The following is a 17,631-nucleotide window of genomic DNA, read 5'->3' as shown; positions in this document are numbered from 1 at the left end:
TAGTATGAAATATAATAATTAAACGATTAATGGTTGAAATGGACTCTAAAGTCGATTTTATTTTAATAGAAGCTAACATAAATAAAAATTTATGTCATACTAATATTTTATAATATTAATGTTGTCGATCGTTATACTTCAATTACCGGATAAAATTTAAATATATAGACAAATAAATTGAATTGGGGATGAAATTAGTTAATTTAGAAGTGAAATCAACTATTAGTGGTTTGAGATAAATTTCGAGTCTAAGAGCTATTGTAAAATTAATAAGACTGATTTACATAAATTTTTATTCGCATCGAATTAATACTGTGTAAAAATTTGTATAAAAAAATTAATTTTACAACATATAATTAAAACTAATGTTGGTATGAACACAGTAATTTTATTAATCTCATTTGATTTTATTATTTTTTATAGGCTCCAGTTAATTCGCTAGCAGTTAAAATAAATATAAATACAGTACGAATATCATAATCAATGGTCAATTCTTTTATGACATGTACACCAATCATAAAGATCAATTAATTAGCAAATTTAATTTATTTATAATTTTGTTAAAAAAAACATCACCGACAAAAATAAACTTTTGACCCGAATATAGTCGGGTCTGAAAAGGTATAAGTTATAACCCGAATTAAAGTCAAATACAGTGTTGCTGAGACAGTGGGTACTCATCCCGTACTATTGTATTTATTTATGGAAATTTTTAGAAAAATTCGGTAATGTGAATAGATTTTATCTATTTTTATATTGATGATAAATTCATAATAAACTTTTGGTAAATATTTTCCTAGTATTTATATTCTCATGAGAAATTAGAGAGAGAGAGAGCTTGGAAGTAGGATCTGTTAACGCGGCACAGATTAAGTATTGAGTGTCTCTCTTCTGCTCTGTTCTGTTGTATTTGTAATCTCTACACCATTTTCTTGCAAAAAATTCAGGAGAAGCTAAAAAAGGATTTTCTTTCTTTTTCTCGGAGAGCGGAGTGAGAAAGAAAGAAAAAGAAAAATAGCAAATAATTAATAGGGAGACGACGAGGGACACCTACTACGGAGGGGGAACAGACCAGAGCCACCATCACATTCTGGGGCCCACCACCAATTACTTTTTTATAATTATTATTCACAGTTTATTTTTTTCTAATTTCTATTTTCTTCTCCATTTTTTTTATGCACTCGATTAGAGACGCATAGATACATTTCTCGATCTAATCTGTCCCCTTTTCTATTACGCCTCCACATTTTCAACTGGCTATTTTCTCTCTCTATAAACCAACCCACATCTTCACTCATTCCATTGCCTCAAGATTGAGACTAGCCAGGATAGAGAGAGGAGCCAGACTTGGCTGGCCAAGCCATTGAAAACAATATTAAAGCAACAGCAACCCAGCATCACTTTTTTCATCCTCTTTTTTCGTAGTTGTTTTGAGAAATTTTTATATTTATAAAAGAATCAGCTCTGTTTATCAGTTAATGTTTTCTCCATTTCTGGGTTTTGAGATTGGGATGCAAAGGTGGAGTCTTTTTGGCGAGCTGACCCGGTGGAGGACTCGGTTCTGAGTTGGGTTCTCTCGATTTGAGAAGAGTGCTGGGTTTGTTTTGATTTGGAGAGTTAGCTAAGCCAGTCATGAATACTGGGGGTCGACTTATTGCTGGGTCTCACAACAGGAATGAGTTCGTACTCATAAATGCTGATGAGAATGGAAGAGTAAGAGCTCTACAAACTCCTGCATTTTGATTCCTTTTTTTCTTTCTCAGTAAACCCGTCTGTCCTTTCTGCCGATTTCTGATCTGGGTTTCCTTTCAAATGTGATAAATTAAAGTTTTAGCCCATTTTTCTTTTGATTCTCACATATTTAGTGATTTCTTTCTGTGGGTTATCGTTGCTAAGATTGTAAATGTCATTCAATTTTTTTTCCCAGCGTCTTTTTCCTCCAAGTATATGAAAATTTTCCTAAATATTTATTTGCGTTTTGGTGGAATTTCCTTGCTGTTTCCTTGGTGCATTTATCTTATTTTTCTTGCTATGTAATCGAGTCTATATTATAGTCATTTGGTTAAGATAAATAATACCTAATTTTGGAAGTTAATTGCTAGATTGTTTTAGCGTCTGTGGAATATGCCACATTCTTAGTTCTGGTTTGTTAAAATTATGGTATTTTGCCACTGATTTAGCAGAAGATCAAGACTTAGATTCTGATTTTGGTATTTTGCGACTGTTTTAGAAGATCAAGATTTAGATTCTGATTATATGTTAATGTCGGTTATAATCGATAGGAATGTCCAATAATTTCTGAACATTGGAATCAAATTTGAAGTTCGTTATGAGATAATTGAAAGTGCTGTGGGATTTTTGGCATAGATTTAGGAAGCTCTCGGATAGACTGTCAATGAATTTGCATATGACATACTGCAATCTGTGCTGTGGAATTTTTGGCATAGATTTAGGAATCTTAAGGATAGACTGTCAATTAATTTGCATACGCCATGTTGCAACTTCACATTCAATAATCTGCAGTTCACTCGAAAAAATGAGAACTGTTTTGAGTTGGAAACCTCTCTCTTTCTGTAAAACACAAACACATGAAGGCGCACATAGAATCACATTCACTGGTACATGTGGAGGGACTACAACGTGCTTTGACTATATGAACTTGAGGGCATGATATGGAAAAAGGGAGTTCTAAGGATGCAGTGGAACAGAATTCAATGTTAGTTTTCAGTCCATTAGAAATTGACCGAACAAAACAAATTACTGGTGAAATTCTGGAATGACAATTTTAGTATATTGAGGAGTATTATGATGAGAAATTTAGTATATTTAGGAGTATATGCAATGAATTAAAACACTTTCCTTTTGTCTGTATCTTTTGTGTTTTTTTAGTAGCAAGCTCAACCAGTATTTATGTTGTGCTTTTTAACTTCTCCCCTTGTGAATTATGTTTGAGTACTGATAGACTCATTTTGTTCTTTTTGCATACAGATAAAGTCTGTGCAGGAGTTGAGCGGGCAAGTGTGTCAGATATGTGGGGATGAGATTGAGATCACTGTGGATGGAGAGCCATTTGTTGCCTGCAATGAATGTGCTTTCCCAGTGTGCAGGCCTTGCTATGAGTATGAAAGAAGGGAGGGAAATCAAGCCTGCCCTCAGTGCAAAACCAGATACAAGCGCATCAAGGGTTAGACTTCATTGCCCTTTGGTGCATGTAAATATTTAGATTACACATCTCTTTTTGACTGTAACTGTTGATAACGGCAGGTAGTCCTAGAGTTGATGGTGATGAGGAAGAAGATGACATTGATGACTTGGAGCATGAGTTTGATTATGGGAACTTTGATGGTTTGGGTCCAGAACAAGTTGCAGAAGCAATGCTCTCTTCACAACTCAATACTGGGCATGCTTCTCATTCTAATGTATCTGGAATTCCTACACACTCAGAACTTGATTCTTCTCCCCTTAGCTCTAAAATTCCTCTTTTGACATATGGCGAGGAGGTAATTCTGTTGGCCTGTCACACATGAATATGCTCTAATATTCACACAAGTGGTCTGATTATTGCCTATATTGTCTTTTAGGATGCTGAAATTTCTTCTGACCGACATGCGCTTATTGTGCCCCCATATATGGGTCATGGAAACAGAGTTCACCCAATGCCTTATTCTGATCCATCTATTCCTTGTAAGTCATTTGTTCATCCTCTGGTTTGCGTATCCTTCTGCTTCTTGATTGTTCTATTTATCTGGATAATATAAAGTTATTGTACTTGATGCTGTAGTGCAACCTAGACCTATGGTTCCTAAGAAAGACATCGCTGTATATGGGTATGGGAGTGTGGCCTGGAAAGATAGAATGGAAGACTGGAAGAAAAGGCAGAGTGACAAACTTCAGGTGGTCAAGCATGGAGGAGGAAATGATGGTGGAAACTTTGATGGTGATGAATTTGACGATCCTGATTTGCCCATGTAAGTGATAGCTGAAAGCTGTTCTTTTTTTCTCTTTTCTTTTCTTTAGGTCCATTCTTATTTGCTATTTAGTAATTTTTTCCCCATATTTGTTCAATCCTTGATTAAATTACCCCCTATCCCTAGAGAAGATGATGTGTGATAATTCACTTTGGTGCAAATGAAGATTTTCATTAGGTGCTTATTCCTAGTATTAAAAGCAGCTGCTAAACTTAAATATTTTATTTCTTACAAACTTCGAGGATTTTGTTTGGAGCTCTTTCAGGAAAAAGATTATGAAATATGCACAATGAAAGGATTTGTTTTCACTTCACATCTAGAACACTGGATCATTACTGGTGATGTGGAGAAACTTGCCTGCTATGATCTAGTCTACTTCAACCACTCAAACCGGTTTACTGTCAAATGAAAAAGCAAATTGAAGCCTAAAGTTAAATTATTAAGTTAAATAGGAAGGGAATGCTGCAACATAATTTGAGATGTATTTGTCCCTTGGCAGACTTGGGGCCTGCAAGATAAAATTGAGAATATTAGCCAGAAATGTGTAGTTTTTGCATGTGAACTTAATGCTGCCAGTGATTCAGCAAGAATTGTGTGCCTCTTCATGGGAGAATTTGAGCATCTCCATAGTATGCCTTTATTAGCAAGAATACCTAATTAATCACTTATCCTGGGAGCTAGTTGCTTAACTCCATGTTCTTACAAATTACTTTTTGAGAACCCCAAAATAAAATGTCTGCTTATGTATAAGCCTTTAGAAAACCATGGGAAGCCGAGGTAGGTTTAAAATGGGTTTGAGCTCCTTAAAGGGGTTGATTTTGGGAAATCACTCTGTCCTCAACTTCCTAATGCATTCCTTTGTGCTGATCCATGAGAGATCTAAACTAAATGTAAGATTTTCCCTTACGAATCTCTGATGCCATAGGTCCTGCATAAACTTAGGTTGGACTTGTAATTTGTAAATACCTTAATTGACGTGGCACTACAGAAAACTTATGTGAATTTCATCTGAAAGGGTGTGTGTATGTGTGTTTTTCTCCCTTTCTTTCTAATAAATGGTGCATTTTATTTATCTAATTCATTTGTTTTTTATCTGTTAATTTACTGAGGCTTACTACAATCTTTCTTGATGCAATTTGTTAGGATGGATGAGGGCAGACAGCCACTTTCAAGAAAGTTACCCATACCATCAAGTAAGATAAGCCCATACAGATTGATAATAATTCTCCGTCTCGTAATTCTTGGCTTGTTTTTTCACTATAGAATTCTACACCCAGTCAATGATGCCTATGGTTTATGGTTGACATCGGTAATATGCGAAATATGGTTTGGGGTATCATGGATTCTTGATCAGTTTCCAAAATGGTATCCTATAGAACGAGAAACATACCTTGATCGTCTGTCACTAAGGTATATGATGCCCATTTAGTTTCAAATGTGACATGTTCTCATAATTCATCTTGGTTCCTCTCTTTTTCCTTACAAATAACTTCCATTCTGAGATTTGGGTATCTGATGGCTTGCCATTTGTGCCTTGATTTTCAGGTATGAAAAAGAAGGAAAACCTTCTGAGTTGGCTAGTGTAGATATTTTTGTAAGTACTGTTGATCCAATGAAAGAGCCTCCACTGATCACTGCAAACACCGTGCTCTCAATTCTTGCGGTTGATTATCCTGTGGATAAGGTGGCATGCTATGTCTCTGATGATGGTGCTGCCATGCTTACATTTGAGGCACTTTCTGAGACGTCTGAATTTGCCAGGAAATGGGTTCCTTTCTGTAAGAAATTTAATATTGAGCCCCGAGCCCCCGAGTGGTATTTTTCTCAGAAGATTGACTATTTAAAAAATAAAGTCCACCCATCTTTTGTGAGGGAACGGCGTGCTATGAAGGTTAGTGACTGTCTGTCTGCAGACCCATTTTGCACTATAGTGCATAAAAAGTTTTATAGTTATCTACTTCAGAAAAATACAATCAGATGCATCTGGTTTAATTTTTATTTTAATGCTTGATTCACCCAAATTTATGCTAATGATGTTACTTCATTATATTATTTTATTGGTGTAGAGAGAATATGAAGAATTCAAAGTTCGGATAAATGGATTGGTTGCAACTGCTCAAAAAGTCCCTGAAGATGGTTGGACAATGCAGGATGGAACTGCATGGCCTGGAAACAATGTACGAGATCATCCGGGCATGATTCAGGTACGACCATATTCTTTCTAAAAAAGTCCTAACCGTGTTCTCTTGAGATAATCTATTACTCGAGTTATGTACAACTATAAATGGTCCTTTTTTCCTTGATAAGTATAAGTGTATTTTTTCACATTTGTGGCACAACATCACCACAAACATGATGATAGTCCTATTCACCAAATAACAATGTTATCTTGCTTTGTAGGTCTTCCTTGGTCATAGTGGTGTCTGTGATGTGGAAGGGAATGAGTTACCTCGTTTGGTTTATGTTTCTCGTGAGAAGAGACCAGGGTTTGAACACCATAAAAAGGCTGGGGCTATGAATGCTCTCGTAAGGCTCAAACTTTATATTTTTTTTTATCCCCTTTTGGCACTTTTAAGTTTTCTTTAATATTCTCTTTCTAACAACCAAGAATTAATGTTTGTTTGTTTGCTTCATTGCTGCAGGTTCGGGTGTCTGCAGTTTTATCAAATGCTCCTTATCTTTTGAATGTTGATTGTGATCATTATATTAACAATAGCAAAGCTCTTAGGGAAGCTATGTGTTTCATGATGGATCCAACATCAGGAAAGAAAGTTTGCTATGTGCAATTTCCTCAAAGATTTGATGGTATTGATCGTCATGATAGATACTCAAATCGGAATGTTGTATTCTTCGATGTATGTGTATTTTGCTTCTTTTTTTTTCTGTTTTATCCCTGCTCTTTGGAATTTCTCTTTTTAATTTGTACTCTGGAAAAACAAAAAACTAATTTTTCAATTGAAAACAGATCAATATGAAAGGATTAGATGGTTTGCAAGGTCCCATATATGTTGGAACAGGGTGTGTTTTCAGAAGGCAAGCACTTTATGGTTATGATGCACCTGTTAAGAAGAAGCCCCCTGGCAAGACCTGCAACTGTTGGCCAAAATGGTGCTGCCTTTGCTGTGGATCTAGGAAGAACAAGAAATCAAAGCCAAAGAAAGAGAAGAAAAAGAAGTCAAAGAACAGGGAAGCATCAAAGCAGATACATGCCCTTGAGAATATTGAAGAAGGAATTGAAGGTGTAGATTTGTTCTCACTATTAGTACTAGTTTTACCATGCTAGGTAACTCTACCTCAATAAAATTTTGCTGCCCTTTCAGATCCAAATATCGAAAAATCTTTAGAAACATCCCAAATGAAATTGGAGAAAAAGTTTGGACAGTCTCCGGTATTTGTGGCTTCCACTATTTTGGAGAATGGCGGAGTTCCTCACGATGCCAGTCCTGCATCATTGTTAAGAGAAGCCATCCAAGTTATCAGCTGTGGTTATGAAGATAAAACAGAATGGGGAAAGGAAGTAAGTGAAAAACAATAAACAGAATTCTAAAACTTACATAAGCATGTTCCATTGTACTTGGGTGTCAATATGTTTTTTGTGTTGAACCAGATTGGCTGGATATATGGCTCTGTGACTGAGGATATCCTGACAGGATTCAAAATGCACAGCCATGGATGGCGATCTGTGTATTGCATACCTAAGCGGCCTGCATTTAAGGGGTCAGCTCCTATTAATCTGTCGGATCGTCTGCACCAGGTTCTTCGGTGGGCCCTTGGCTCTGTTGAAATTTTCTTCAGTAGACATTGTCCAATCTGGTATGGCTATGGGGGTGGATTGAAATGGCTGGAACGATTTTCCTACATAAATTCAGTTGTATATCCTTTGACATCCATCCCCTTGCTTGTTTATTGTACACTACCAGCTATCTGCCTTCTGACTGGGAAATTCATTGTTCCTGAGGTAATACCACATATCATTTTGATTGTTTTTAATTCCTTTAAGAATTTGAAAATGCTGATTTTGGAATGATTTTTTGAATCCCTCGTGGATTTCTGAAAGGGCAAGTGACATGAAGAACTATTACTCATCCAACTTAATTTATTTTGCTTTTTTAACTATTAAAACTAAAATAGCTGTTTTGTATATGGTGGTTATAATATGTGCTTCTGTGGATGAATTATGTTAATGTAGATTGATTGTAGCCTGTTGTTTATCAGCTTACTACTCTTTTTAAGAAGATTCAAAATGCATGTACTATAAGAGCAAACTAGTCTTTCTTTTGTTATAAACTGCTGATTGTGTTCCATAATATTTGGTTGTTATTGGAGCCTGAAAAACCAACTCTGTCATTTGTACTATTTAGCCACTAGGCTTTTTTGGCTCACTCGGGGTTTTTGTGTTATGCAGATTAGCAACTATGCCGGTATCATATTCATTGCACTCTTCATATCTATAGCTGCAACCGGTATCCTTGAGATGCAATGGGGTGGTGTCGGGATAGATGACTGGTGGAGAAATGAGCAGTTCTGGGTAATTGGTGGTGTTTCATCGCATCTCTTTGCTTTGTTCCAGGGTTTGCTCAAGGTGTTGGCTGGTGTCAACACAAACTTTACTGTTACTTCTAAAGGAGGTGATGATGGGGATTTTTCAGAGCTTTACCTCTTCAAATGGACATCATTGTTAATCCCTCCCACAACTTTGTTAATCATAAATATTGTTGGAGTTGTGGTTGGGATCTCAGATGCTATCAACAATGGCTACGATTCATGGGGTCCTCTGTTCGGCAGGCTATTTTTTGCCTTATGGGTCATTATCCACCTCTACCCCTTCCTCAAGGGTCTGCTTGGGAAACAAGATCGTATGCCCACCATTATTTTGGTATGGTCAATTCTGCTGGCTTCAATCTTAACTCTTTTGTGGGTCCGAATAAACCCATTCGTGTCGAGAGACGGTCCTGTGTTGGAACTTTGTGGGTTGAATTGTGACTAGGATGATGAATAAAAGCCTGAAAAGTAGGTGTTTTCAGTGGAGAGATAGGAAAATGGTTCTGGAGTCGCCCCCGGGAAGTCATCGGATAAGCTGGGTGTGACAAATGTGCAATGTGATATTGTTATGACCAATTAAGATGAAATTTTTGTGGGAAGAAAGAAAGTTGTAATTTGGGGGTGTAGATACTGTGGGTTGGGGATGACACATTATTTTTTTACAGGTTTTTTTTTATTAATTCTTTTATTAAATTGCTGTCTCTTTTCTGTTCATGTGAGTTTTATGTATTTCTAAGAGAGCATGGAATCATAAATTATTCCCTTGTCAATGTGGGGATTAATGCAAGTGTCTGAGACCACTTTCACGTTCTTCTGTTGATTCTTCATGTGGACATCTATGTACGTTATTTGATGCAGCAAATACTATGCAATTTTTATCTCCTTTCCTTGGAATAATTTGCCTCATCTTTGTTTATTTATTTATTTATTATTATGTTTTTTTTTTGGCCAAATGATATAAATTTCATTGCATAGAATCAGGATGTCTAGGCCCACAAAATAAGATACAACCTAAGTTCCCAACCCAGCCCATAAAAGCCTAAGGTCATAATAGAAACTCTAGGACTACGTCTATATACTGGAGACCTGACAATGGAAACCTGATGGACTTGAGGAAGATGTGTCAATTCCAGCAACACAAACCCTCTAGAGAAACAACTTGTGGAAGCCAGAAACCATCGTTGGCTCACAAAAGGACCCATTATAACCCCTCGCGATCATCGTTGATCATGGCAGTGGAGGATCAGATGTGTGTACAAAAGAACAATCTCCATGGAAGTTGTAAAGGAATCTAATAAGATAGAACAAAAATCGACTATGTCGAGAATTCATAAACACACCTTTAAGAGTAGTAGATCTGGTTCTCAAACATCAAAAAGGCGAAAACAGACACAATTTGATAGTAGTTTAATTTAATGGAAGGCACAATTTGATAGTAGTTTAGTTTAATGGAAGGCAATGAAGGACTGGAGCAATTCAAAGGTAAAGTATGTTTAAGAGGAGCAAGTAGCAGGCGTTATGAGTGTTTCTCGAGATAATTAATCTATGATCGCTAAAGAAAAAAAAGCACGTTAATAGACTCAACAAGGACAGAGCTGAAGGTAGAGCTTGTCCACAAAAAAGAAACCACTTCCATGCAAACTAAAAGACAGAGAAAATATAGGGGAAAAAACTGACGAAAAAACTGACGAAAAGTATATTTATACATAATTCTCTACCAACATCACAGTACGATCAAGGAAAAAATAAATAAAAGAAACAAAAAACACCCGGAGATGGGATAGGAGAACCCACTTTCCGAGAAGAGTTGTCACGTCCATAAATTTTAGGAATGTGCAACACTAGACTGGGAGAGATATTGCCCTTAAAATTGGATGGGGAGTTGTCCAGAAGGGCCTTTGTATGTAGGATCACCATTCCTGTATACACTGGTCAGGGTTAGAGCCGCTCTCCTTATGAGCCCAAAGCAGGGCGAAACCAGTCAATATGACAAGACTCCTGAACTTGGTAGATTATAATCTCGTTGGAGGCTGTCCAAGTGCCGCATAAGCGCAATAATCATGAGCGCTTGGGACACATGGTATCAGAACGCTTGGGACACGTGGTATCGGAGCAAAGGTGAACTTCCCAATCTCTGAGTAGTAAAAGGTTTGACTCCAATGTGCTCAAATGGAGTATAGGGGTGTTGAAGAAACGCAAGGAAAGAAAGGGAGTCTCTCAAAAACTAAAGAAAAAGAAAGGAGTAAATCTCCATCTAAAATAAATTAGATAGAGAGTTTTATTAAGTGTCATGGTCTCTTCTTTATTTCTCTTGGTTTCACTAACTTTTTCATATATTTTCATCCTTAACACTTTACAGAGAATCATTAGTTTAACACATATTTTTCAATTTTTATTTACAGTATGATACTATAAAATATATGTCCTTGAGATGAGTTTTTCAATTTTTATTTACAATACGTTACTGCAAAATATATACTTTGAGATGGATTTTTTTTATTATTAGATATAAATATAAAGGCCATTATCTTAAAAATTACTGATGAATAAGAAAAATAAATTTAATTATAGTTTATGTTGCATTATTATATAAGTTAATGTTAAGAATAATACATTCTATTAACATATTTTAACAAAATACATATTTATCCAAAAATTTTCTTTACATGTGTTGTTAGTAATTTTTTGAAGTAAAAAAATAGACCAGTAAATATAATGGCAAAATTGTGAATTTTCAGTAATATACAAGTTGCCTCCTTCTCCTTCTCCTTCTCCTTCTCCTTCCTCTTTATAATTCCTTATGCTACCTCCACTATTCTTTCTCCTTCTAGATATTCTTTCACCTATGTGTAGGCATAATATTCCTTCAAATTATTATCTTTTCATAATTTCCTTTAAACTTGATTGATTCTCCTTATTTGATACATCTTTTTATTCACCAGTTTTCATATTTAAATCAAATAAAAAGTATGTTGAATTTCACGTCAGTTTGAATAGCAATAATATACTTTTCAGATATTTTTTTTTTAAGTTAATTTTTTTTTACTTAAATTAATTTTTAAAATTAATTAAATTTAATTCAAATTTAACGTGATATTCCACCCATGTTAGGTCTTCCTTAAATATGTATTAACTCTTATTACTTGAAATCGATAGATACTTCTCCTAAATCCCTTATTAGCCTTTTATCTAGAATATTCTCTTAGAGAATTAAAAAATATACATATATTAATATATTTTAATTTTATTTTATATTTCTATGCCATTGTTTTTATAATTTTACTCTCGCTTTTGAGACATAAATTCATACTCTTTGAATATTAAAATTATAAAGTTCGCTCAGTTTTATTTTTTATAAATTGAAATATAAAATTATACGATTTAAAAAATAAAGATGCGATAGAATTCTTTTAATAAAATTTAAGATTTTAAATATGTATTTAGCCAGTAAAGAATATAATTCTTTTGATTTAAATTTTAAAATTTAAAGTTTAATTCATTAAATTTTTTTTAAATTCAAATTAAAAATTAATAAATTTAAAATTTAATTTATTTAATAAATAAGTTAAAGTGAGCTGAGTTTTTATTAAATAAAGTTTCGAATAACTTAAAAATAATTCGTCTGGCGGTAAGGGAGATTTATTGAGTATGAGAGGCTTTAGGCATGGATAATAAAACCTGATTTCGGCGGCGGCCCAGTTAAGCAAATTTCACTCCGAAAGGCCCAATTCTAATCTCGGAACTGGGACTAGGAGACCTCCTTCTGCTCGAGGACGGTAGCTGTTCCCGCCTGAAAAACGAAGAACCCACACAGGGAGTGGGAGTGAGAGAGATATGAGCGCGTCGGATCTGCCAAGGAAGGAGGCCACGGTATTAAGAGGCCATGAAGGCGCAGTACTAGCCGCTAGATTCAACGGAGACGGCAATTATTGCCTTAGCTGTGGCAAGGACCGCACCATTCGTCTATGGAATCCCCATCGTGGAATCCACATCAAGACCTATAAATCCCATGGCCGCGAAGTCCGTGACGTCCATGTCACTTCGTATGCACCTTCTCCTCTCTCTACAGACTCCGATTCTCACAGCTCTTGTATTAACGCAAATAGATTTTTTTTTTTAAAAATGATCTTTCTAGGGACAATTCGAAGCTAATTTCTTGCGGTGGTGACCGGCAAATCTTTTACTGGGATGTGGCAACTGGTCGTGTTATTCGAAAATTTCGAGGCCATGATAGCGAGGTAATGAATGTTTCTTTAAGCTATTAACACTTTGCTTGCATTGATTCCATTCATTTGATATGCTCATGCCCATTTTTCTTTTACAGGTGAATGCTGTGAAGTTTAATGAGTATTCTTCTGTTGTAGTATCAGCTGGTTATGATCAGTCATTGCGTGCCTGGGATTGTAGATCCCACAGTACTGAGCCAATTCAGGTCTTTCTCTCTTTTCTTAACATTTATTTAAATTTCTTAATGCTGATTTTTTTCTCTTAAAATTTCTGGTTAATGTACAGATCATTGACACATTTCAAGACAGTGTAATGTCTGTTTGCTTGACGAAAACTGAGATGATCGCTGGAAGTGTTGATGGTACTGTTAGAACATTTGATATCCGCATTGGTAGGTATGTAGCACATTCATGAAACCCACTTTTTTGTCATTAATTTGTGTTATAAAAATTTGGTGATTGTTGAATTTTCATTTATGCTATGTAAAGCTCTACAAAATATCTGGTTATGGGTGTCATCTAATGGTTATTCTCTTCTGTATTATCATGTAGAGAGATAGTAGATGACTTGGGACAGCCTGTCAACTGTATTTCCATGTCAAATGATGGTAACTGTATACTTGCAAGTTGCCTTGATTCTACCTTGCGCCTGTTGGACAGGTGAATTCCTTTACTGGTTTGAATTTTTGACATGGATCATATTGTTGGTTTCTTTGCCAATTTGTACTCTTTACTCATGACAGATCAACAGGTGAACTCTTGCAAGAATATAAAGGACATACTTGTAAGGTTAGCTTATTGATGCTTTATCTGGCTTTGTTACTTGGTTTGATGCCTTTTCTTTTATCTAAATCAGAAATTCATTGTTTGAGTACAACAATTACTTCAAAGTTCATAGGATGATAGATATTTTTCTGTACTCTTCCATAATCCATTGTCCATTACTTTTTTTTCTTTTGTCTGGTTCTGCATCAGTCATATAAACTGGATTGCTGCCTTACCAACACTGATGCCCATGTGACTGGTGGATCTGAGGATGGTTACATTTACTTTTGGGATCTTGTGGATGCTACTGTTGTGTCAAGTTTCCGCGCTCATGCCTCAGTGGTAAATACATTTAGTTTGCTTGGTTATTATTTATTTATTTTAATTGCATTGTTTGTTAAGTTGCTGCTGATAATCACAATTATTCCATTTGCACTGAATCCTATCCTTAAATAAATTTAAGCTTGTATGGGTTTTCATTCCCCTTTTGCTAATTAGTTCTTATGTAGTCCTACATGCATATTTTATTTTGTCGAATGAAGACTTTTTCATGTCCTGTTTGTGAGAAGGATGGCAGTTTCAAAATTTAGTATTCCTAGGAGTTTGCATCAGTTAGTTTGGTTTTATCGGAAATTTGTCAGGACTGAAATAATTGGCTAGAGCTAAATTGATCTGACATTGAGAAAAGAACCAATCTCTTTGGTTTTGAGCTATTTTTTGGGAGTACGGGGAGCCTCCTGAAAGGAAATATAATATTGCAACTTCCTGAGTTCCTTTGCAGTCTCAGGAGCTGGCTATCTGCTGTTTACACTCAATGTCATCCAATTGCTCACCCTGAGCCTGCACCAATATAATTCTGCCTTGGCCAAGAACACTTGTTGTGGCTCCATTAGGTTCTTATCTCCACCACAATTGGATTGCTTCCTCTCCTCCATACTCTCTTCTATCTCAGTTATAGTATCTAAATCCTTTCCCTGCCTGGAGAAAAGTCTTCTCTTCCACCTGCAATCGCAGAAAATATATATATATATATATATTAATCAATTTATAAAGCATCCAAATTGCTGATCTGAGTCAAGACTACAATTTCTAAATTGATCGAATCAAGCTGCAATTGCAGCAATGGAGAGTTGAGATTCTGTAAAGAGGGAGTTGGCAGATGAGAAATGGACAGCCAAGGGTTCACCACTTCAATTTTTTTTAGGCTATGACCTAGAAAAAAGTCAAATGACAGTTTAAGGGAGGTTTAAACTTTTAATTTCATTTTGGTTTTGGCATGCCAAAAATGACACTGTTAAGGGAGTGAATCACTGGTATACTAAAAGCCTAAAATGATAATGCATGATTGATTATTTCAGTTTTTGAACAATAAAAACTGAAAATGTTAAAAAATAAAAAATAAAAAATACAAACACAATAATGAAGAGGTAGGTTTTTTTTTGTTAAGAGTCACTTAGTGACCGTATTGGCTAGCATGCAAACATGATCGCACCACAAGTGACGAGATGAACATTAAATCTGATGATATCAGAATTACACTGGCTGCCTGAAGTTGCTGTCCATGGTTGTGATTTAACTGTAGCGTTGTACATCATAAATACTTGGAACAGATTAGACTATTTGAAGTTGTCTAATTATTTTTAGGCTAAAAGCTTCATGCCATGTTCTTTGCTAAAACATCAGAAAGCTCAAGTTAAATTTTACATGATACACTATAGCCAGTAGAGGTGTGCAATGGGTCGGTTTGATTCTGTACCAAACTGATTTTTTTTTTTCAGTTCGGTTCGGTTAATCAGTCCTTTGGTATCTAATTTCAGCCTCACAGTTCCCAAACATTAATCAACCAAACAACAAAAGGCCAGCAACAATCGCATTGATTTTTAACACAAATGAGAAGAAAAATAAATCCTATAATACAAACAATAACCCATCTTCAATTAGAACCAAGATCAGCAGAAGCAAATCTATGATTTGCATAACCACAGCAAACTAGAAGCAATGCACAAAATCAATAAAATCCCACTTCCACCTTCAGTTAAAAACACAAATTCACACAAGCAAATCCACAAATCCACTTCAATTAGAACCACAAATCCACAAGCAAAACCCGCTGGGATCTTAACTCTAGCCTCAACTTGCAGACAGCAGTGGCTGGCAGTGAAGTGGAAGAAGTGGTGCTGATGATGGGACTTTGGTCTAATAGACTTCCGACTTCAAAAAGGGGGACATGCAAGAGCTTGGGTATTGTTGGTGATCAGGATGCTCTCTGGGGCTTGGGTATTGTCGTTAACAGCCTGGAAACTTCGACTAATAGTCAATGTTTTCTGAAGAAGAAAGAAAAGAAGAGATAAGGGAAGAAAAAATTGCTAGAGGGTCCGACTGAAGGAAAAGAAATGGTCGGGCGGATGTTCTCTAGAGAGTAAGAAAAAGAAAAGTGGGAAGAAATCATGAGACACAGGGGTTGGTCTTGAAGGAAATGAAATGACCGAATGGGAGAAGTGCTATAATGGAATAACATCGTAGCTTAATAAATTTTGGTCAGTTTGGTTTTTCAATTTTTGATGAAATTGTGTTGGTTCAGTTTCACATTTCGTTTACTACTCACTCCTGGCAGCTAGCATGAAGCTCAATGAAATTCTATTCAACAGTATTTAATTTCTTGGCTGTCATTTTTTTTTTCCAAAAAGTGGAAGTTTTCGTAGCAGAGATAGGAGTCTGGGGCTCAAATAGAATTTGATTGCACATTTTATCCGGATGTTCTATGAAGTTAGTCTTCTTGCTTTCAAAGTTCTTATTAGACTTGTTCTTGGCCCTAGGTACCTATCTTCCCTAGCATTAAAAATGCACAGCTCTCGTTTCCAAGTCTCCAGCATAGAATAATAACCATGGATCACTTGTCAGAATACTTATTACATGCAGTGGACCTTATGTATCAGAAATAACTGGTTGCGGACATAACATCCCTCTATTAGTAAGCACCTGTAGAAGATTTTATGAGCTGAATGAGTCTTGGTGTGTTATCTATAATATTTAAGTCAGATTAATTGGTTGCCTCCTTACCTGGCCCACCTTTTAAACAGGCATAGTTCCCATGAGGTTTGCTTCCAAGTTCCAAGTGGTCCCTTCCTGCAGAATTATTGCTACAGTCTCATAGACTATACTGTGGTCTTCATCTTTTTAACTCTTTCTTAGCATATGTAGCTGTAATCTTGTGTCCTCATGCCTATTCTTTGCCATATGATTTGATTGGATGCTGACCTTATTTGTAATGTTGCTCAAATTCTTCTCCATTAATTACCATCGGTTATGTGTTGCGTGTGACAATTAGGATTGAGGATTATAGCTTTATATATGCCTGTTCTGTACTCTTCATTGTAGTTGGTGGAGTAAATTTATATTATTAGAATAGAATGCTGTCTGGTGAACCCTATGATAACTGATATATGTATATATATTTGGTTGCTTTTGGCAGGTAACAAGTGTGAGCTACCACCCAAAGGACAATTGCATGATAACAGCCTCTGTTGATAGCACCATCAGGGTTTGGAAGAGTTAGTGACCGTGTGGAGTTGTCCAAGGGTGAAAATGCTGCTGCAAGGATCTTACTCCTCTTTGCATCAGCATTTTTTACTCTTTGTGGACTGGATGGTGCACGCTGCACAGCATCACGCTGTGGGACCATATGAGCTCTTAAGAACGAAAGCAAACAATCTCTCATGATGTATAGATGCAATTTCAAGAGAACATTTGGACGATTCACTACTCCATTTCAATGCAACAGCTGTATAAATTCACTTGCTGCCGTGGCTGTTCATGGGATGTTTTCTATCCCAGCATGCAAATGCTGACAAATATTTTCTGTGTATCGGGTTGAGGTTAGGAGTTCAAAACAACACCTTTTTAAATGTTTATTAAAAAGTTTAGTTATTATGAAGTTTCTATGTTCAAAATATATTTAACTTGTACTGTTTTCTAACGGTAATGAGTGTGAATTTTAAGTGACGTGAGATAAAAAATAGAAATTGATTACGACTTCTCATTCATCTCTTCATAAGTGTGGATTCTGTTGCTTGCTGAGGTAAGGGATGGCAGCATGTTGATGTGGCATTTTCTTGTTTTTGTCTTACACA

The 17,631-nt window shown here is 35.9% G+C and overlaps 2 protein-coding genes across 3 annotated transcripts; both read left to right on the top strand.

The window, feature by feature from the left end:
* The first annotated feature begins 1,223 nt into the window (after positions 1-1,223).
* On the top strand, positions 1,224-9,404 carry LOC110628005 (cellulose synthase A catalytic subunit 2 [UDP-forming]). 2 transcript variants are annotated; one of them, XM_021774440.2, is made up of 14 exons: positions 1,224-1,713; positions 2,989-3,184; positions 3,265-3,500; positions 3,582-3,684; positions 3,782-3,968; positions 5,112-5,378; positions 5,514-5,859; positions 6,035-6,172; positions 6,369-6,494; positions 6,611-6,823; positions 6,934-7,207; positions 7,289-7,485; positions 7,576-7,926; positions 8,374-9,404. In XM_021774440.2, the coding sequence occupies exons 1-14, from the start codon at positions 1,633-1,635 to the stop codon at positions 8,953-8,955; spliced, it is 3,297 nt and encodes a 1,098-aa protein (XP_021630132.1). In that variant the 5' UTR covers positions 1,224-1,632; the 3' UTR covers positions 8,956-9,404. The 2 variants fall into 2 exon arrangements, with proteins under 2 accessions (XP_021630132.1, XP_021630131.1); XM_021774439.2 differs by having other exon boundaries at positions 3,761-3,968.
* Positions 9,405-12,158: 2,754 nt separating this feature from the next.
* On the top strand, positions 12,159-17,544 carry LOC110628007 (WD repeat domain-containing protein 83). The gene is made up of 8 exons (XM_021774441.2): positions 12,159-12,553; positions 12,646-12,748; positions 12,835-12,942; positions 13,023-13,132; positions 13,289-13,396; positions 13,480-13,525; positions 13,712-13,843; positions 16,974-17,544. The coding sequence occupies exons 1-8, from the start codon at positions 12,345-12,347 to the stop codon at positions 17,055-17,057; spliced, it is 900 nt and encodes a 299-aa protein (XP_021630133.1). The 5' UTR covers positions 12,159-12,344; the 3' UTR covers positions 17,058-17,544.
* The last annotated feature ends 87 nt before the right edge of the window (positions 17,545-17,631 follow it).

This window comes from Manihot esculenta, chromosome 12 (assembly GCF_001659605.2).
Source record: "Manihot esculenta cultivar AM560-2 chromosome 12, M.esculenta_v8, whole genome shotgun sequence".
Classification (NCBI taxonomy): domain Eukaryota; kingdom Viridiplantae; phylum Streptophyta; class Magnoliopsida; order Malpighiales; family Euphorbiaceae; genus Manihot; species Manihot esculenta.
The sequence above is the reverse complement of the archived record's forward strand: the minus strand, read 5'-3'. Positions and strand labels throughout refer to the sequence as shown.

Bases quoted from the DNA above. Each gene is read 5' to 3' on its own strand.
- LOC110628007 (XM_021774441.2), top strand. From the start codon at position 12,345: ATGAGCGCGTCGGATCTGCCAAGGAAGGAGGCCACGGTATTAAGAGGC. The intron at 12,749-12,834 runs GTAATGAATGTT...TTTCTTTTACAG, and splicing joins TTCGAGGCCATGATAGCGAG to GTGAATGCTGTGAAGTTTAA. The intron at 13,844-16,973 runs GTAAATACATTT...TGCTTTTGGCAG, and splicing joins TCCGCGCTCATGCCTCAGTG to GTAACAAGTGTGAGCTACCA.
- LOC110628005 (XM_021774439.2), top strand. From the start codon at position 1,633: ATGAATACTGGGGGTCGACTTATTGCTGGGTCTCACAACAGGAATGAG. The intron at 3,685-3,760 runs GTAAGTCATTTG...GATAATATAAAG, and splicing joins TTCTGATCCATCTATTCCTT to TTATTGTACTTGATGCTGTA. The intron at 3,969-5,111 runs GTAAGTGATAGC...GCAATTTGTTAG, and splicing joins GACGATCCTGATTTGCCCAT to GATGGATGAGGGCAGACAGC.